This window comes from Pholcus phalangioides, unplaced genomic scaffold (genome assembly GCF_987345545.1).
Source record: "Pholcus phalangioides strain wild (caught in Gottingen) unplaced genomic scaffold, Ppha-v1.0 ptg000015l_1, whole genome shotgun sequence".
NCBI classification, from domain to species: Eukaryota; Metazoa; Arthropoda; class Arachnida; order Araneae; family Pholcidae; genus Pholcus; species Pholcus phalangioides.
The window spans coordinates 52,340,477-52,362,478 of record NW_028301608.1 but is presented as its reverse complement, the minus strand read 5'-3'; the positions used below and the strand labels follow the sequence as shown (position 1 = coordinate 52,362,478).

The 22,002-nt window shown below is 34.5% G+C and overlaps 1 protein-coding gene across 1 annotated transcript in view; it reads left to right on the top strand.

Moving 5' to 3' along the window:
- The window catches only part of LOC149076194 (sortilin-related receptor-like), a 76,185-nt gene that overhangs the window by 35,433 nt on the left and 18,750 nt on the right, over positions 1 to 22,002 (top strand). The window contains exons 20-32 of the mRNA XM_089243748.1: positions 11 to 193; positions 5,270 to 5,389; positions 6,554 to 6,667; positions 9,213 to 9,332; positions 9,498 to 9,737; positions 9,953 to 10,117; positions 10,816 to 10,911; positions 15,979 to 16,056; positions 16,221 to 16,352; positions 16,749 to 16,883; positions 16,989 to 17,115; positions 17,488 to 17,660; positions 20,020 to 20,129. Of these exons, the coding sequence (XP_089099874.1) occupies positions 11 to 193; positions 5,270 to 5,389; positions 6,554 to 6,667; positions 9,213 to 9,332; positions 9,498 to 9,737; positions 9,953 to 10,117; positions 10,816 to 10,911; positions 15,979 to 16,056; positions 16,221 to 16,352; positions 16,749 to 16,883; positions 16,989 to 17,115; positions 17,488 to 17,660; positions 20,020 to 20,129 (1,793 nt within the window). The remainder of the gene's footprint in view (positions 1 to 10; positions 194 to 5,269; positions 5,390 to 6,553; positions 6,668 to 9,212; positions 9,333 to 9,497; positions 9,738 to 9,952; positions 10,118 to 10,815; positions 10,912 to 15,978; positions 16,057 to 16,220; positions 16,353 to 16,748; positions 16,884 to 16,988; positions 17,116 to 17,487; positions 17,661 to 20,019; positions 20,130 to 22,002) is intronic.

Below are 22,002 nucleotides of genomic sequence, written 5' to 3'. Positions count from 1 at the left end.
CTTTATTTAGGCACAAATATCTGCAATAATTTAACATTGTCAGGATGTAGTCATTTCTGCATTCCTTATCCTGATGGTCAACATGTTTGTCTATGTCCAGAGTGGGCAGTAATAGAGAAAACTAAGAATGGTTCGGAAATTTGTAGGTGTCCTGATAACAGCCTCATGCTTTCGAATAGGTCATGTCTCACTGGTAAGTGTAAAGCTTTTATGAGTTGTGGTGCCATTCATTATTTTAGAATAAAAATTGGAAATTTGAAATTTAATTAACACATAAAGGCAATAAAGTTAACACAGATACAAACACATATTACTTTCTAATATTTTTTCCAAAGGATCACATGATCCATCCAAGGTTCATTGATTTGCATATACATCAGAGTTCACCTTGACTTTTATATCAGTTGTAGCAATTTGACTAATCAGAGGGTAAAAGTTGTAGCCAAATGAGAGAGAACCTTAGCCAAATTGACGCGTCATATATATATATATATATATATATATATATATAATGCGGATTTCAAAACAACTTATATCAAGTTCAAGATGAAAATATAAATCAAAATGCAAATCGTGTGTGTATAAATAAAAATTGTTTAATATAAAATGTAAATTACAGTACACAAAAAATATTTTAGTTCTCAAGAATTTGCAGAGATTTTTTTTGTTGTCCACAATTCAAAAGCATTTTCGAAATTCAGTTGTTGCCTGCTGGGACCATTAACAGGAACCAGAAATATTGTTATTTATATTCTTTACATTTATTCTGTTCCACAACTGTGGTTTAATGAGGTTCATGATTCTGAAGCAGAGATGCCACTCCACTCTAATTTACCCCGGACCCAGGTTATTGGCAAAATCTGGGTCTTTTTTGAGTGAAAGTGGGTTCCTCTTGGAAAAAAATAAAGTTGTCCCCCCCCTCCCCCCATCATTTACAGGCACCCCTGTGATTCAAACGAATAATTGATTTTTAAAAACAAGTTCAATCCAAAGATTTAGGGGAAAGTGCCAGAAAACTCTTCAGACCCACTTGCAGTGATGCAGTGTTGCTTTGCTCTCTTCAATCACGCTTTAATTTTTCAAATTATCATTAAATAATGTTATAGCTTGTTACAGTGCGAAATTAAATTTGCAGTTATATATTTATGCCTTACGGGAAAGTTTTTTTCATGAATTAGTGATTGATATTTATAGATTGCTAATTGAATGTTGCGTTGCATATTCGTCATAGTGGTTTAGTCAGGAACAGTCAAAAGTTTTGCTACAGCTGAATTCCTAAATTCGTCCCCTGCGTATCAGAGGGAAACTTTTTTCCTGACTACTTAGATTCAGTTTGATTGATGTATGATCTCTTGTTGACATTTTTATACTGTGTTTAACACTTCTATGTCTTATTCATGAAGAAAAGGTAATTATATAAATATAATAAAGTAAGAAAAATATAAGCAATATAAATATAACTAATTATATATATACAGTATATATTAACTAATAAATAAAAGAAACTAAAATAAATGTGTACATAATAACTGGAGGGGATGGGGAAGGAATTAGGATACCTTTGATGAGTATCAAAAATTTGCGTTTTGATTATTTTTTTTGGTTAGGAAAAATTTATTCCGTACAATCACACTTGCAGCACAATTAGGTATGAAGTTGAGTTACTTAAATCAGTTTTAAAATTATTTTTGACTCTAAATAAATTTTCAGAACTAACAATTTTGCTTGGCGGGGGGGTGGTATTTGGGCACTTTCCCTTACTAACAGAAAAAGTTTAATTTAGTAGTATAACTAGGCTTAGGTTTTTTTTTACATTCATTGCTAAGTATTCTATTGGTACAGAAAAGAGCTGCAAAGAAACCCATCGACACTGAGGAATTAACATGTGTAACAAATTTAAAACAAATATAAGTTAAGCATATTATATATGGTATTCACTAATAAACCAGTCTATAATTTCTCTGATTTTTCATTTCAGAAAGCCTCAGTTTCAATAATAAATTTGAAGCAAATGAGAGAGATTCTGATCATCATCTTCTGATTCATATAAATTCTTTTTGAGCAATTCTCAGCTTGAATGATTTCCTTCCCCCCTCGATGGTCCACAACTGTGGTCTACCACCATTTAACTTCCACATATTTCACACCTGAATATGGGAGCTATGTTAGATTTGTATTGGCCCTGCAATTCCTAAAAAATAATAATTTTTTGCGCACTTTCATCTCGGATTTTGCGACCCTCCAGAGAGTGGACAAACATTCCCCTTTTTTTTCTAATCAAATTTTTTTTTCGCTGTTTAATCTTGGATTTGGCGCCCCTTCCGGAGAGGCACCCTGTGTGAGTCACGTATCCGAAGAGCCGCTTCTGCGTCGTGGCAACAGAATTTTTTTTTCAAGGGATAGCCAGCTGAAAGTTGGAAAACTTCAGAAAATCGTATTTAGTCTGCTCATTAGCGGCCTAGCGTTTCCGAAACCTGGATTTTCATGACTTGAAACTCACGACCGCATAGCGGCTTGAAGACTGGATATTTATGATAGAAGTTTCTAGAGATTTCGTTTCAAGATCTCCAATGATCTTGGAAAATTGTATTACGGTTTGAACGGGCGATTCTTTAAAAAATCGCATTTGCAATCTCGTGAAACCCGGATTTTCGTGACTTGAAACTCACGACCGCATAGCGGCTTGATGACTGGATATTTATGATAGAAGTTTCTAGAGATTTCGTTTTTTTCTCTCCAATGATCTTGGAAAATTGTATTACGATTTGAACGGGCGATTCTTTAAAAAATCACATTTGCAATCTTGTGAAAACGAAGTGAATTTACGTGGTAAATACGCTGTCTCTGGCGTGGGTGGGTAGCCTCGAACGTACCATAATTTCCGATATATAACCTGCAGGAGGAACCCCTCAGAAATTGGTATAATAGCCACTCTCATTCCGGGACGCAACTTGATATTGCATCAGCCTCATTCGTTTTTAAGGTCACGATACCTTATCGCGATCATGATAGATGGTGAGGAGGAGGAAAAATAAAATAAGTTGGTACACACACAGGATTTTTTTTTTTCCCCTCCGTATTTTTTTCCTTTAAACTCAAAAAGTATGCGTCCCACGGAAAGCGTGAACAAAATTTTTATGCATCCTTTCCCAAATCCAGAGTATTTGCGCAATAGCGCGTCGGCGGCATCTCTGCAGAGAGAGAGGGAAGGTTTATCATAGAGTAAAGGGTTCAAACAATTTGTGGTTTTTTGCATGTAGGCTCTTGGGGATGCGCTCAACTAGTAACGTTTCTAGATGAGGTTGTTCGTCCCTGCCAACCCCTGACCCTCCTCTGGAACAATACCGAAAGTAGCTGAACATTGTTCGCGATTGGCCAACAAAAATTTCACTTCCGAATTCTTGCACATGCGTCAAATGGCCGATTTGACCATCAAGAGGCCGAATGGACACTCGATTTGGCGAGTTTGTTCTTTTATTTATTCGCAAAATGAAATATTTTGTCTTGATTTGGCACAATGGTGATTGGCAGCGCGAACCCTGATATACATATACTTGGCAACAAACCATTCACTATTGCAGCATTCATAACTTAGGTGCATAAATTATGATTTACTATGTTTGTTCATTGAAAAATTGATATCATTAATAGTTTAAAATTTTTAATGCATTTTTCTGATTTTATTTCATGATTTAAATTTTTATATTCTTTTAAGGGCTATATATAAAAACAATTTTGTATTAAGGTTTTATCACTTCATATTGGATTCCTGTTCATCTAGTTTGTCTCACTATTTGTTTTATTTTGAACCAGGCAAGGTTTTTCTGAACAAATGTTTTGTGAAGGTAAAGTTTGTTGAGTGTTGAATCTAAATAGCCATTATTGCAGTCCGGGATCATGAATATTTATATAGATACATTATTAACCCATTTGCGCAATGCTTTGTTTACAATATTTTTTCAATTAATTTTTATTCAAATTTTTGTATGAAATTACATTTTTGGAAATTAAAAATTTCAGTGTGTGCGCCAATGTGTGTTTTTTAAAATTTGTTTGCAAAGAAATTTAATTTTTTTATGGCTTTTCAAAAATGAAATTTTTGGAAATTTTATCTTCCTTTTTGATCTGGGATTTTTTTTTTCCATGACCAGAAATAATTTTTTAAAAAATATTTGTTAAATTTTTTGTCACATGATACATGACGTTTCCCAATATCACAATCTCTAATTATTTTAATTAAATTAAGTTAATTATTTTATAAATTAATAAAAAAAAAAGCATGTTAAATTAATATCAAGTTTTTGAAACTTCTCAAATATGTTATTTAAGTAATCAGTTATCATACATTAAAAACTGTTGATTTGGGCATGAATTTGAAGAGTGGTGAAAAATGGGTTAATTACTTTTGCGCAGCATTTCTGACTATGTCAATATTATACTCGTGGTCACCACCCCATACTGTTTATTGCATATTGTGTAACTGGCAGTACTCAAGCAAAATGTATTGTTCAAAGAAAAACTGTGGAGACAATATTGTTTAGTGTGTAGATTCCAATATTGATGAATTTCAATTTAGTACTTTAGTATTACTAGTGCTTGAGATTTAATGTTTTTATTAAAAATTATGCCCAGATGATTCATTAGTTTCTAAAATCTGTTCGCAGTTACATCAATATCTTGGCCCTCATTTATGTGACATTAAAATTGAAAATATTTTGATTTATATTCAATTAAACCTTCCTTTTCTAAGAAATTTTATTTATTCAACATTTTTATCTTTTTTTTTCTTTTTTTAATCAAGTCATTGCATTGCTTCAGTACTAAATATATATATCTGTCTTTCAGTATTCTTTGTGTATGAAGAATTATTTTATCGAAATTGTGTTGTTTACAAAATGATTGTACATGATTGTGCAGAAATGTTAAGAAAGTTGGTTGAATGTAGTCCCATATTTAATAATTTTTAAAATAGAAAATTTACTATACGGTGTGTATTTTCCCTATTGTATAAGGTTTTTTCATCCTTCAGAAGAAAATTCTGAATTCAGGGTATTATGAAATAAGCTATGGTAATTAATGTGTGCTGATTGGGAATTTTTTTTTTATTGAAATTTTTAACAATACTAAAGTGACATTAACATTACCTTAAGTATGTTTGATATCATGAAATGCACCGGTATATTGATATGAGATTTTCTTTGAAGAGTTAAGAAATTCACTGTTTTAAGTTTTGATATTAATTTGCTGCATTCTGTCTCTTTGAAAACAGCTTCAAAGGTTTGTAAGGCTGGACAGTTTGAATGCTCCAATGGTAGTTGCATAGCAGCTGAAAAGAAATGCAATGGTATCAATGATTGTGGGGATTATAGTGATGAAGGAAAAGTTTGTGGTAAGTTTATTTCAATTATAAAAAGGCAATCTTTACGTTATGTTGATAGTGATTATTATCATAGTGCATAAATTATTTTACAGTAATTACAAAATGCCATTTATGAATTTCTTCATTTCATAAACATTAGCCATTATATAGGTTTTTTCAAATAAATTCATAGTCAGAAATGAGTTTCTTTCTTTTCTTTTTTTTTTAAAGGAGAAAATCATTTGCTTTGGAATGGAGAAAGTGGTATTTCAGTAATAATAATTGCTGAATTATACCAGTTTTTTATATATTGTAAGAAATATTAAACTAGATGAAAAATGTCCTCTTTAAAGCATATACGCCCAGTGGCCAAAAAATTAGGAACTCTGCTACTCACCACTAATATCATGTGGGACCTCCTCTGGCTTTGATGACATCAGATACTCTTCTAGGCATGGACTGCTGCTGAGTTGACATGTGCTGACTTGCTGACAAGTTGCGGAAACTACATTGAGGAGGAATATTAGCCCATGCTAACAAAATAGTTGCTCTTAAGTCCCTTAGAAGGTGGTGTTTTGGAGCTTTTAACAGATCCTTCAACCTTATCCCACAAATGCTCAATTGGGTTGAGATCGGGTGACAGGGGAAGCCATTGAAGCAGTTGAAACTCTGAATCATGTTCCTCAAACCAATCTGAGATAATTCCAGCCTCGTGGGAGGTTGCATTGTCCTGTCGGAAATAGCCATCATCATCATCAGGAAACATTATTTATTTATTTAAAAATAGAAACTACAGGCAAAAGCCCAGTTACAGTTTGCATATATGAACACAAGATAAAGATAAAAACCATATGTATGTATAAAATAAAAAGATGAAAAATTTTAAAAATATACATTATCATCATTATTGCATTTTAGAAATTGGCACAATGCAGAATTTTTCAAAATATTAAAACAATATGGAGGAACATGAAAAAGATTATGCAGGGCTCCCACGCGTCTTACTTTTCCTACTTTTTGTCCTATTTTATCGGTATATAATGAAATGAATGAGTTTATATAATGAAAATCATGTACCCTATATAAATATTGATGACAATATTCAATAATTTGAGGCCTTCATTAGCCTATATACAAAGAATTGACCGTTCTTCATGTGAAAATGAAATAATTTGAAAATTTATTTTTCTGAAGGAACCACTTGTTCTCCTGGTCAGTTTACTTGCAAGAATGGAGTGTGTGTCCATATTGATTTTAGATGTGACTTCAGTAATGACTGTGGTGATGGGTCTGATGAAGACGGCTGTGGTAAACACAGATATTGATTTTTTTTATTTCTATCACTTGATCTTTATTGTCCGTGTCATTTTTTTTTCAGTGAATACAAAAAATTCCAAGTGCGATTATTCTCAATATGAACTGCACAATATATATATATATATGCATGACAATTATATCGTATGCATTATAAGAAATATTTATGATTTTTTCTTAAATTTTGGATCATGTGCTATTTCAAATTAAATATTTAAAACAATCGCCTCATCAGGAAATGCATTTTTCACTGAAGTTGTCGTTTTTTTTTTCTTTATTTTATCAAGATGAAAAAGATAAGAACAAAAATAGTGCTCATGTGTAATAAAAAGAGATACGTAAATTGTGTAAATAAAAAATCAAAATTTTGCAAAAAAATCAAAAATCTTAAATTTTACATAAATTTATAAAAAAAAAACTCATTAAAAACTTTTATCAAAAAAAATTAAGTGAATTTTTTTTCCAGTTCAAATTATAGTAATTAAATTAGTTAAAAGCTGAAATTGTAGTAGTCTATATATATTCTTTCTTTTAGCCTCTGCCTTCTTTCAGTAATAAACATTGTATATATATATATATCTATATATCGCTCAACGTTCACATTATTGCGAACTGAAGGCTTTGAACAGCTACTATTGCAAATTTCTAAAATGTTAATATGATTATATCTATCGATGGGCCCATCATCCTGTGGCAGGTTTTTCTGTAATTTTCCTATAACAAATTTGGATGCAGAGATTATGTAGAAGCTGTTGCATTTTCAGATGGACAAAATAACTTTATGTTTGTATGCTTCATTTGTTGTGTTGGATGTCGCGTGTAGAGTCAATTTACTTGATCAATTATTTGCTACTGTCTTTACTATAATACACTCGTGTGCAAAATTAAGAGAAGTAGCATATCTGTGAAGAGCACAGTGTGCTCCAATTAAGTCCGGTCCAAGGCTGATGTCACCATGCTCAAGACACCATGCTAAACGTGCTCTCTAGTGTGCTGTAGTGAATGGGATGTAAACAGTGGTCTTCTGGTATAAAGCCCTCCTTCATGAAGCCTTTGGGCAACAGTAAACCATGAAACTTGAGTTCCAGTGGCAGCATGCAGCTCACGTGAGAGCTGTGATGCTGTAGCAGTCCTGTGGCGACACACTGAAGGTGCCAAATAATGATCCTCATTGGTCAATGTGACTCTTTGACGACCTTGTCCAGGTCTTCTCTATATGGATCCAGTGTTCTGAAACTTTCCAGATTGTTGCAGACGACACTGGGCGTTAGATAGAGCTCTGTAGCCACCTGTACTTGTGATTGTCCTGCCTCCAATCTACCGACAATTCTCTATCTCATTCCGTCATCCATACGTTTGTGGCTACTCATTTTATCTGATAGCTTATAAAATTTACCAAACTCTTACAAGAAAAATAGCAAATGTTGATGAGAAGTAGGAGCACACAAATCGTGGATAACGCCTCGTGCCCTTATCATCCCCTCCATGGTCACAGCTCCGCCCACATGCACATGTATGCTTATATATGTGACACTGAATATTTGTATACTTTTTCAGTGCCATTATTAGTACCTTTGGTTCTGTACTTTTTGTGAAAATGACACAATGTGCAAATTCTCTTAATTTTTCACACGAGTGTATTATGCTTGTCTTTAATATCATCATTCTTATTTTCCTGTCTTTTTTTCAAAAATAGCTTTGAATTCGGTACTCACGATAAGATTGCAAAACTACTTACTTCCTCCAAAAAAAATTGGGGTTATGGGTAATTCAAACCTCCTAAATTGTCGATTAATTCCATAATTGTCTTGCAGAACTCGGAAGCAAAAGTCAACTGAATTATAAGAGTTAGAACTTGATTTTCAAAAATGGAGGAAGGTTAACTGAACCAGGCATATACTTTTCAAAATAATCATGCACATAATAGTACGCACACACAAAAAGACTAAGCAGAATTGCGACCAATTTTTGCTTTAAAAACCATAAAATATTTAGGTTTCAGAGAAGAGTAGTAAGAATTGAATTTTGCATTTATTTGACAAAATTTGCAAATTTTGCATCTATTGCATGAATATTAAAATTATGTATCCCTAGTTATTAATCATGCATTTTAAGTTGCAATATTGATTGCATCTGATAGGAAAGAAAAGTGATCTGAGTAATATTTTGAATTTTAAGATGGCATATATTTTTTTTCTTCATAATGTGCATCTAAACTATAATTAGAGATTAGCTGGGAAATATCAGATTATATAAAATTAGGTGACTGATTTCACCTTTTTTCCAGTTCTTCATCTATTTAAGTACTATTAGCACTATTTAGTCATTCTAATTAGCTATAAAAAATTGAAGGATTGCAGTATTTTTAATCAGTCTAATAGATGGGTTTTCTGAAGAAAATCTCACTCTGGCTATATATGAATTTAAAAATCTGAATTAACTTGTGACCTGTGAACGCATTTAGATTTAGTTTTTTATTTGAAAAAAATACGTGCAACACAGGCTTGAAGGAAAGCAACTGAATTTTTTTTTCCTTTAGTATATCCCAAGTGTTCAAATGAAGAGTTTCAATGTAAAAATGGGAGATGCATATCGAAACAGTATGTTTGTGATTTTGATGATGACTGCAGTGATGGTAGTGATGAAACCAATTGTACCAGTAAGCTATCAATTAATTTATATGTATATAAGTTTCACTGTATATATTTTTTTATAAAATATAAGTGAAGAGACTTGTAAAGAGCATTGATGATTTTGAATGGAACTTTTTAAAGTATGACCTTCTAATTAAAACTTATACTAATTGAATGAAACTTATTATTAGCTCCTAAAGTGAGTTGCACGAACAGCGGATTCAGTTGTAAGAATGGTGGCCAGTGCCTTCCAGCATCGTGGAGGTGTGATGGGGATGTTGATTGCCATGATGGAAGTGATGAAGAAGATTGTGAAAATGTCACTTGTGAATCTTGGCAATTCCGTTGCAATAATGGTCATTGTGTTTTTGGATCTTGGGTCTGTGACGGACAAGATGACTGCGGGGACAGTACTGATGAAAAAAACTGCAGTAAGTGTATAGAAGAAACTAGTATGTGATGCCAGCATTTCTAATTGAATTGACTTTTTCTCATCAATTTTCATAAATAGCCAAAAAAAAACATCAATATATTTTAATTATAATTTTATACATCAGTTTTTTTTCAATGATTAAAATTCTACATGTAATTTATTCTTCTCCCTCCTATTAAATTACAAAGCAATTTTGTTTTTTCTTTACTCTAGCATCATCAACAGTCCCTCCAACTTCTGTAACAAATGCTACACAATCTCCTGCATTTGACTGTTCTGCTTTAATGTTCAAGTGTAACACTGGTTCTTGTGTCCCTTTCTGGTGGCGTTGTGATGGTGTTGATGATTGTGGTGATATGTCTGATGAAAATATGTGTGGTAAGTTTTTCCCCCAATTTATGCCATCATTCCTTGTGTGATCTGAGTAATTTTTTCTATTTTGTACATTTTGAGTTACAAGGTTCATTTAGATGACTTGGAAACTTTTAAATCAGTGTTCTTTAACTGTTGATCCACAGAGGGATTTTTTGCATTCATGTAGCTGCTACATAATTATAGATTTAATAAATAAAATAATTCTATTTTGGTTTTTATTTACCATAACCAGGTCTATGAATTATTTATCTCATTTTTGTCAATCTGTGGAGTTGTTCAGCTGTTTTCACTGGTGCACTAGTGTAAAAAAATTGAAGGACACTGCTTTAAGTGATTGAACTAGTTAGGATCCTTCGAAGGAGAATAAAAATCATTCACATAATTGCAGCTATGTAAATGTGTATATTTTCAGATTTGTAAGCAAAAGTATAATCCTCCAAAAACAACGACTCTCCTTTAGCTAAAGATCAATAAAAATTTTTTGATATTTTCAAGCAATGAAAATAACATGTATTTATTACAAAATTGTAGGGACCTAGAAAAAATTTTTATATGTATTATATGAATTTTTTAATCATTTTTGTTGAATTTGAAATTTTTTGAGGAATTTGGGCTAATTTTGAATTGTAGCAATGACATTTTAATGCTAAAATTTTGAAAATTCTATGGGGGGGAATGAAAAATCCCTTTTGTTTTTTTAGGTTCATCCACCACCAGGGTATGGTCAACAACCCGGGCTCCGAGTCATGTGCCTATTACTTTGGATTGTGGTTTTAATAGATTCGCATGCAATTCAGGTGAGATTATTTCACTTTTGTTTGAAACCATTTGCTGTCTTCATTTTTAAATTTATTGGTGTCTTCATGTTGATAAAACCTTGCACAAACATGAAATCTGTCAAAATATAAGGAAGAAGGATTGGGGGGTTTTCACAAATAATCATTGTGGAAAAACTAATATAATTATATATATACACTAATATACCAATATGTATAACTCTATATCTAATTTAAAATGAAGAGGATTTGATAACAAAAGACTGGTTCCTTGTTTTCGGAGAACAAACTTGAGAAGAAGGTTAGCGGAAGTTTTCAAAGACCGGTTGGAATCAGTTGGGGTGGTAAGTCAATGGGAAGAATTTAGTCCAAAGCTGTCCTCTGTTTTGCATGACGTCATACCCTTTGTTCGAAAAAAGCGTGTTTGTACATCGCACCCTCTATGGTTCACGGATAGCGTGCGGAACCTTTATCTTGAAAAGAAAAGAGCATTCAGAGAGTATAAAAGTGGACGAGGTGACCTATCATTGTTTACTGATAAAAGAAGACTGTTGAAGAAAGCGATAAGGGATAGTAAAAAGGAAGTTGAATCTAGGTTGGCAGATAACATTAGCTCTGACCCAAAATCATTTTTTCGATACGTCAATAATGCATGTAAGGGGACAGTTGGCCCCCTCTCGATAGGAGGCTCTAGGGTAGAGAGCAATGTAGGCATGTGTAGTGCTTTCAATGACTTTTTAGCATCGGTTTTTAATGGAGATAATGATATTTGATATACGGGTGTTGCATGGGGTAATAAAACCCTAAACGATATTCAAGTAGAAGACGTGGAGGTCCTAAATCTTCTAAGAAATGTATGTGCAAGCAAAGCACCAGGACCGGATGATATCTATCCCAGGGTCGTCAGGGAATGTGCTAATGAATTGTTGGGGCCAGTGCATAGCTGCCAAGTCTCCCGAATTTTTCGGGAATCTCCCGAATTTTAGCTTCATCGCTCGACCTCCCGAAAAGTTCTTAAATCTCCCGAATTTTTACAAAAATCACAAAAATCCCTAATTGTCCCTAAAAATTTCCTACTTCATTAAAAAAAATCCCCGCTTATGAAAACAATCCCTAAGCAATTTCTTGTGGGGCATGAAGCCTCTTTTTTTTCCCTTTCGAAATGACGTCACACGTCGTAAATGGGGAAATCCCCTTTTTAAGGAAGTTTTACAAACCCTCTGATGGTAACAAGAAAGTTGTTTGTCTTATCGTGCAGGGAAATGGCTTAGCAGCCAATAGTCCTGGATAATAATTGAAGATTATAGTGACGCGCATATGGTCAAAATTTCTTTTGTTGAAGTTACGTACGTACGATATAACAAAGCATGAATACTGATAAGCAAAAACATATTTAATCAATTTTAAAGATACTTATTCCGATGAATTTCCTTTCATCAAACGTTCCAGAAGAGGGCCGACTTTTCCTTTTTGTGCAAGTTGTGTTACAGACATAAACATCGGTCATGGGAAGACTGACATCATCACTCACGTGAAATGAAAAAAAAAAACCATCAAGCAAGTGTCACAAAAAGTCAGTGTTCTTCAAAAATTGACGGTGCTTTCCTTCATCTTCCGATGATTTTGGCGCAGAATGTTTGTTCACAGCGTTTCTGATTGAACACAATATTTATTTTTACATCATTGAAGTTTTGGCCTCCAATTTCACTTGTTTTTTGCGTAGGAAGTTTATTCCCAAGGGTTTAACTTCCATGTTTGTAAAATCCCTATTTTAATTTGACTTCAGTTTTTGAGTAGGGATTTTAGTCCCTATGCTTTAACTTTTATGTTTGGAAAATCCCTATTTTATTTGGAAAAATCCCTATTGTATTTATTAGGGAGTGGTTTTAGCATAAAATATGGGTTTGCGTGAAAATCTCCCGAATTTTCATTTTCAAAAGTTGGCAGCTATGCCAGTGGCACAGATATACAGGAGTAGTGTTGCTGAGAGTATCGTCCCAAGAGATTGGAAACTTGCTAACGTTGTTCCGATATTTAAGAAGGGTAGTAGAGAAGCGGTGTCAAATTATCGTCCAGTGAGTTTGACGAGCTCCCTCTTGAAAATTTTGGAAATTATCATCAAAAGGCAGTTCGTGAAGTGGATAGACTAGAATAATGTATTGTCGGATAATCAGCATGGGTTCAGGAATGGGAAGTCGTGTGTAACTAACCTCCTTTGCTTCTATGATTATGTGACTAAGGCTTTGGGTAAGAGCAAAAATGTCGATGTTGTTTACCTTGATTTCCAGAAGGCATTCGATCGGGTCCAACATGGCAAACTCTTGAAGCGTTTACACGAGATTGGAATAGGGGGCAACTTGCTGAATTGGATAGAATCGTAGTTAAGAGTTAGGTCGCAACGAGTTATGGTGAACGGGGAATTCTCTGGTTGGACAGACGTCACAAGTGGAGTTCCTCAGGGAAGTGTCCTTGGCCCCATACTTTTTTATCGATAAACTCGATCAGGGTATCGATGGGATTACTAGCAAATTCGCAGATGATGTGAAGCTAATGAGGGTAATTGGGAATGAAAGCGATAGGGAGTTGCTCCAGACCAACTTAAACAGGATTGCAGCATGGGCAAATGAATGGAGCTTGACGTTTAGCGTAGATAAATGCATGGTCGGTTCATTTTGGTTCGAACAACCCACGGTTCTCTTACGAGTTGAATGGTGTCACTATTCCGGATTCAGCTAGGGTAACCGATTTGGGAATTCTTATTGACGAGCGACTTAGGTTTTCTGAACATTGTTTAGCGGTGGTCAAAAAATCGAATAGAATGCTTGGTCTCATTTTCAAAAAGGTCTCTTCGCGTTCTCCTAAAGTCAGTCTTCCGCTTTTTCGAGGCTTAGTTCATCCTGGACTAGAGTATGCTGTAAGGGTTTGGAGACCATACCTACAGAGGGACATAGACATGGTTGAAGGGGTGCAGAGAAGAGCTATGCGTGTCCTTATTGGCACACAGGGCTTGAGTTATGAAGAGGGACTTCATTTTTTGAATATGTTTACATTGGATGAACGCAGGTGTCGAGGAGATATGATCGAAGTGTTTAAAATTTTCAATGGGATGGATAGGATGGACCATGAACTTTTAGTACACCGCCAATTGACTGCTTTTAGAAGGGGACACCAGTATCGATTGGTAAGGGACAATGCAAGATTATGGTGTCGCAGGGAGTTTTTCTCTAATAGGGTTGTTAATAAATGGAATAGCTTACCCCCGGAGGTAGTAAATTGTAACACAATTGGCACGTTTAAAAAGAAATACGATAAACATGTTGGGGTAAATTGAGAAGCTATCCATTCTTAGAATAAGACAGCCATAAGTATTCTTTATGGGCGTTGTATAATATTTTATCATGTGTATATATTGTTTATAATTTGTGTTAATTGCATTTTTAATTGGGTTGCTGTATTTTTGAAATGTATGACAACCATATTTTTATGGGCATCTTTTTATCAGCCACCTCGTTGGGCATTTTGTCTGTTGTGGCGTTGTATTTGTATATATATGAGAACTCCTTTCTCTCCATCAACTACCAACATCTCCTTGATCTAAAGTAACTTCACTCATATTTGTAAATACAAACAATATTTAATTATTCATTTACCAACTGAGTACAAGAAACCACATTCTCTCTCTCGAGCACACACATGATCATAATAAAAAAGAAAAACCCTCCGGCATTCGTCACCAGAAGCATCCCCCTACGTCCCTTCTTTTTCTCTTCCTCCGCCCCCCCCCCAACAAGAATTCACTCCCCGCAGTCTCTTTTTTCCGGATCAGTTCCTTCCTGTAAAGCTTCAGTCCCACAAGAGTGGGCTAGAGGGGACCCTTGGTAAGATATTTAAAGTTACAGATAATAAAAGTCTTTGTCAGGATTCGTGGCCATCTCCTCCCATCTGGGAAGCAATGATTTTTATGGCTTTCAATGCAAAGGCAGCGGAATGAGCATCTTCCTTTGAAAATGACCGGACAAGTACTGTTACTTCACGCCGGCTGTGGTTTTTGCACTTTATGTTCAACAAAGACTTTTATTAACTTTAATTATCTTACCAAGAGTGCCCCAGCCCACTCTCGTGGGACTGCTGCTTAAGACCCCTGTGCATGACAATATACAAATGACACAAAAAGGGCATATGTGACACAGCTTGGCCACCAAAAAAAAAGTTGGTATTATGTACCGTATCTATTATGCAAGCCAGAGGCAGAAGTGTTATGATCTGAGTTGTTTCTTGTGGGTTTAAATGAGGGCATATTGTGCAACGACAACAAAATGGAGTCAGCTATCTCAGCATACTTAATGATTGTATTTATCTATCAATGGATATTTTTTCTTCTTTGAGAAATTGATTGAAAGACCATATTTTATCATTTGGTCATCTTGATTGGTCTCCAAATGTTCTGACTTGAATCCAATTGAGAGCTCATTGATAGACCTAATTATTGAGAAAGGAATCTGAGGAGTCTTTCTATAATTTTTTGATCCAACAAGGATCTTAGTGAAACATTACACGTCCGGATAAAAATTAGTGTGGAGATATTGCATGACCTCATAAAGTGAATGTGACAGTGAATGTGTGCTGTAAGTCATACTAAAGGTGGTACATTAAAATATTAGAATATGCAACTTTTTTTGCATGATTAGTGTAAATCTGTGTTACGTATTTGTGATGTAAAAAAACATGTTTAATCAATCATAATAACCAAGTTTGGAAAAAGCAAAGCAGAAAAGCAAACAGTATTTCATATCCCGTAAAATCCTTATTATAAAGAACATTTGTTGCATCGGAAGGAAAGAACAAACATTGCAAATTGGCTTACAGAAGTTTTGAAAATATTTTTAGTCACATATTAAGTATGGGAAAAGTAGCCTTAGAAAGGCAAACAGCATTTCATGTCTCATCATAGTATAGCAAAGAAGAATTGTTCCATTCTGTGTTTCATTATGGTTTATGTTTGTGTGATGTTTTATATTGTGTTAATTAATCTTTAATTTTTTATTACTTTTAATGATTGAATTTTATTTTGCATAAAACTCTATTAAGGTGCTTGTATATGGAGCTCTGCTCTTTGTGATGGTTTCAATGATTGTTCAGAAGGAGAAGATGAACTTAATTGCAATGGTAATATCTTTATGAAGTATTTCTTAGGTTTATCAATTTCATGATTTTAATTTACATTAGTTTATATGGGTCACAAATTACATCATCTAAAATTTATTGTATGAGTCACAAATTTGAAAAAAAACAAAAAAAAACACTGTAATTATTCAAAGTTATTCAATTAGGAAAAAAATCATGTGATGAGGAGTCATATCGTTGTGTTGAAAGCTCTGGTTGTGTTCCTAACAAATTTGTATGTGATGGCAAAAAAGATTGTGGTGATGGCAGTGATGAATGGGGATGCCATCCATTAAATAGTAAGTTAAAGCATTAATCTTTTTCATAATCTTCAATTTCAGTTTTTTTGGGGGATAAGATATACAAGATTTAGTGGCTTAATACATTTTTATTCTTCTGAACTAATTACTATTCTTATACTATCAGAAATTTCATTGAATCATTTTTACATTTAAAAAAATTCATTCATTCCTTCCATTATATATAAATATCAATTACTTCTCTACCTATAAATGTTTTTGCCCTCCACTGTCCTAGAAAAAAATTTTGTCTTTTGTAAATTTCATCAATTTTTTTTTCCAGTGATATACTCACTTATTATTTAGTTTTAAATGTATTTTAGTGTAAAACTTTTTACAAGATTTGTCGAATCACTGGAGGAAAAAATAAATTACATATTTTTTTTGGTTTCGCAGCATCTGTGGCTCCTTTGGCATGTTCCTCTCAAGAATTTGCATGTAAAAGTGGGGAATGTATCGATTTTGTGAAACGATGTAATAAAATACCAGATTGCCCCGATGAAAGTGATGAACATGATTGCTCTCAAGAGGGTAGCAAATTTTTTTACCCTTGTATCTTAGCTAAACCATTTCCTTTTGTGTGTATTTATTTTATGGTAGTTAAAATCAATCTAATTTTTCATTCAAATTTCATAGGTATATTCTATCGTGCTCGGAATCTTCATGTTTTAATAGAAACAGTTGACATCCATGGATTCAGAGCTGTTTGGAAACCACCAAAAAATTCAGCCAATTTGACTTTTGAATATGCACTATCATTTAGGTATTCACAATTATAATTTTTTCAGCTATGAACAATAATGTAATCTAACAAAATATTGAGCATATATTAAATTTATGTGTGGTTCTCTCAAAATGAATTGCTGCCAATTTTTATTGCCACCAACTTTGTATTACCAGAAAAGGTTTTATATATCAGTAACGAATATGAATTTTTAAAAAATGTGTGCAAGTTCAGATATTTCCAATTATAACAAATGTATGTGTCTAAGTTATATGGAATAAGGTTTTTATTGAAAATTATAGTCTACATGTTGATTCACAAAATCAAATGTTTTTGCTTCCACTTTAAAAAAAAAATTATGACTGATTTTCACGTGTGTATAATTTGTATTCATATCTACAATTCATATAGAGAGGCAACAGTTTCCGATTGGAAGAACACAACTTGGATAAAAGATACAAGTTACACATTCACAAGCCTGAAGTCTGGAACAACATATATACTGACTGTATATACTCGTCGAGAAGGTCATACTGAAATTGCTCCTCCAACAGAATTTATGACAGTTACAACTGTTGCTGAAGGTCAGTTACCATTGAAATAATAATAATAATGTGATCCTCACGTATTCCCAAGGGATCAGCATGATCCGTCCAGGGAATTCGTTAGTGTTAGTAAACATCCATGCCCAAACCGGGATTCGAACCCAGACCTGCACAGTGAGAAGCTAGTTCCCTAACCACTCGACTGCCAGGTGGTAAAAACAAATAAAGCTACTTTTGTTTTTACCATAGTTCATTAAAAATATTTCTATCACATAAGATGAGAGAGGATATCTTTTAAAAAGGAAATCCTAGTAATTTTAATTGATTGGTCCTGTTCTGCTTGCACATACACATTGTTCCTTTTAAAATGAAAGCAACCATTCTCAAGAGGAGAATTTATTGAATTTTAAAACATGATACTCCATAGATGTCATCAATTTCAGTGAAACAATCTCAGAAAATGAATGAGAGTGGTTCATGTTTCCTATTCTGGATAATGTCTTGTTAGCATATACAGTATAAAACCCTTTGCAAAGGTTTTTAACAACTGGCTGATGTGAAGATGTATTTTTGAAAAGAGAGAAAATTCAACTGTGTGCCCCTGCAGGAAATTGAACCCACGTCCTTTCATTTTCCAGGTGAACGCCCTAGTGTGGTCTAGGGTGTTCACACAGGAAGTGAAAGGGCGTGGGTTCGATTCCCTCACAGGGGCAGTTGAATTTTCTCTTTCCAAAAATATATCTTCGCATCAGCAAGCTGTTAAAAACCTTTGTGTATGGATAGCAGAAAGTGACGTTATCCTCGGATAAACCCTTTGAATATAAATTACTGTTTCTAAATTCTGGTGCATTTTCAAAATATCATATTGAATCTTGCTCAAAATTTATAGTTTGTGATGCTATTCTTTTCATTAATGCTTTTGTCTTATTTGAATTATAAGCACAGTGCACTAGATCAATAATATAATTTTTATAAACAGAAATTCTATCTTACCTTCAGACTGTTTTTGAAGCTAACGTGTCAGAGAAAAATACTTATCCCTATATTACATGCTCTCATTGTTTTTTGTAATCAACTAGAGGCAATTACTACTTTGACTTGCTTGGTCTTCCAAGTGCCTGAATATTTGTTATCAAGTCTGAAATATTGTAATCATAATGATTATGAAATGACAGTTTTATTCTACTTCTGGTTTATTTTTATGTCCTCATGTTCACATTTCCATATCTCTGTTCAAGTTGTTTTCATAATAAAAACAAAAATTTGTGTGTTTGTGTTAGTCAGTAGTTTAAAAATCTGACTGCATAGAATTTCAATATTAAAGACATAATAATCATATAGGACTACAGCAGATAATGATTCACATTAATATAATACGCATTATATTAATATTAGATTAGATTCATTGATTATGTATGTCATAATTCATTTGTCTGTGATATTCTGATAGATGTTTTTAAATATTTAAATTAATTTTTGACAACTTAACTAGATTATTCTGTTTGTGTGAAGACTAAACTTAACATTGCTGAGAATTTTATTTAATTATACGTTCCTACCTGTTACATTCATTCATTTTTAAATACATATATTTTTTTAATTTGAAGAATAAATAAATACAGTGAAACCTGTTTAAGACAGACACTGTATGAGACGGAAACCTGTCTGAAACGGAATCAAAATATAGTCTGTTCAATGATTAGTGCTTTTATTTTGACTTTTATAAAACAAAAATCTGTCTAAAATGGAATATTATTTCAGTCTGTTGACGTTTCTTTTCGTACAGGTTTCACTGTATATACATATTTATAATATAATGAATTAATATAATATAGAGTAAAGATAAATATATCTATATATTTATACAAAAATTGCCATGTTTTCAAGACAAATAAATTCAATTGGTCAAATGGTCGACGCGTTTCGGCTCTTCAATGGAGAGCCGTCATCAGGACCTTGTGGTCAGAATTCACACGAATGAGTCGTGGAGGGGTGATGTTTACATCTGGTTGTCCGAAGAGTTCGCCTTTGTATTTACTGCGTCCGAGTGGTCTTTGGATGCGAATTGGGAGTTTCGTCCGAAGAGTTCGCCTTTGTATTTGCTGCGTCCGAGTGGTCTTTGGATACGAATTGGGGAGCGACGACCCGAAATGCGTCGACCATTCGACCAATTGAATTTATTTGTCTTGAAACCGTGGCAATTTTTGTATAAATTAAAACCAGGCAAAGTTTCTCATTTTTGTGATAATATCTATATAGTATATTTTTTTTAAATTAAGAATATTGGAGTTCATAGCTTCATCTGTAAAGGTCTCTTTGCACTCTTCATATATTTTTCATGCATGTTACTTTCTCATAACTTTTGAAATAATTTGCTGTTTAATATTTTACTTCCCAGCACCCTCACCCCCTGAGAATGTTACTGTGAAAGTTTTCCATTCTGGGCATGCATTAATTCAATGGAAAATTCCAAAGAACATTGTTCCTTCATCTCTCACATCCTGTAATGTAAGTGTTTCCTAGACTTTGACTGCTGTCCTTGTTTGCTTTTCTATCGAAATTTTTGGAGTGTGCTAGGATATATATTAAAAATTTCAGTTATTTTATTTTTAATATATTTTGATTAAGAATGATCCCAAAATTTAATTACAGATATGTTTGAAGTTTTTGTGTAAAAATTATATTGCTGCTTTTAATACTCTGTTTTACCTTGAAAAGTGACCCAAAATGGTTTGGATTAAACTGTCATATTTTGGATCAAAACTTGAAGCCCCAGAAATATTCATTGCACAATTTACACTCATTGCCATAAAAATTTGCGCACCCAGAAGTCGTCAAAATGAAACGAAATTTTACACATGTAAGTACTACGTTGATATAAGTAAGTGATTAGAAAATCCAAGAAAAAGGATCATTTATTGCAGAAAAAAGTACAGATGAACAGAAGTTTTAGTACTCTGTTGGACCACCTCTAGCGCGAATGCACGATGCGATACAAGCAGGCATTGAAGCATACAAGTTCCGTATGATGTCCTGAGACATCTCGTTCCACAGTTGCTGTAAATGCGCCTCTAGTTCCACCAATCTCGTAGGGTGTCCAACTTGCCGTCCCAAATGATCCCAGATATGCTCGATTGGTGACAAATCTGGGGATAGAGCAGGCCAGGGAAGGGTGGTAATGTAGCGTAGGCAGTCTTGTGTCCACATCCTTGCTGTGTGTGGCCTATATTGTCTTGTTGAAAAATGGCTCCTGGGAGCCCTGCCATGAGTGGCAACACATGTGGCTGAAGGATGTTATGGACGTACTGCTGGGCTGTCATTGTGCCATGTCTCAATATTAGGGGTGACCGTGTATCGTAAGCAATAGCACCCCATACCATGACACCAGCTGTGGGAGCGGTGTGTCGCTGTAAAGCGAAGGCAGGATTGAAGCGTTCTCCACGGGGCCTCCACACACGAACACGATTGTCATCACTGCTCAAGTTGAATCTCGATTCGTCGCTGAAGACGACCTTGTTCCACTCCGTTGCAGTCCAATCCCATCGTGCTCGACACCTCTCCAAACGGAGGCGTTGGTGGGTGGGTGTCATTGGCAGCACACGTAATGGGTGCCGCGATACCAGATGTCCTTTACCAGGTGCCTTGCAATGGTTCAGAAGACACAGGGGCCCGTAGTGAAGCTGCTGCCTGTGTCTGGATAGCGGCCAATGAGGCAGTTGGCTCTACGCGTGCGTTTCGGATGATGTGACGGTCTTCTCGACGACTGATCTGTCGAGGGCATCCTGAACCTGGTCGCCATGTAAATGACGTCTCTTCTGTCCACTGGTCCCAACACCTCCTCACAGTAAAATCAGAACGGCCTAGTTGACGAGCTACTCGCCGAGCTGACCACCCAGCTTCCATCACCCCGATGATTCTTCCCCTATCGAACTCTGACAACTGCTCATATGGTCTTCGACGGCGGCGTAACGGCATGTCTACCTCAGCATTTCCTTTGCAAACGATTAAATACACTCCAGCAAGCTCTGCTTACCTGTTTTATACTCCAAGGAGAACGAAGTTCAACGCCCTCTAGTGGCATTACGCAATGTGCAATCACGCTGCATTTCTATTCATTTGCATATCTGCCCGACATGTACCTTCAGGCCAACTTTCGTTTCGATCCGACAATTATTTCTTGGTGCGCAAATTTTTATGGCAATGAGTGTATATATAAGCTTACTGAATCAGAGTTAACCTGCTAGATATCGTGCTACCCTTGCTGAAGAAGAGAAAAAATAGTTTTTGGACCGTTTTAAAAATATGCAGCTCTTTTCATCTTTTATTTGAATGTCCTGAATATATTCTTTTTAGTCAAGAGAGACCTACACCTACTTTGAGC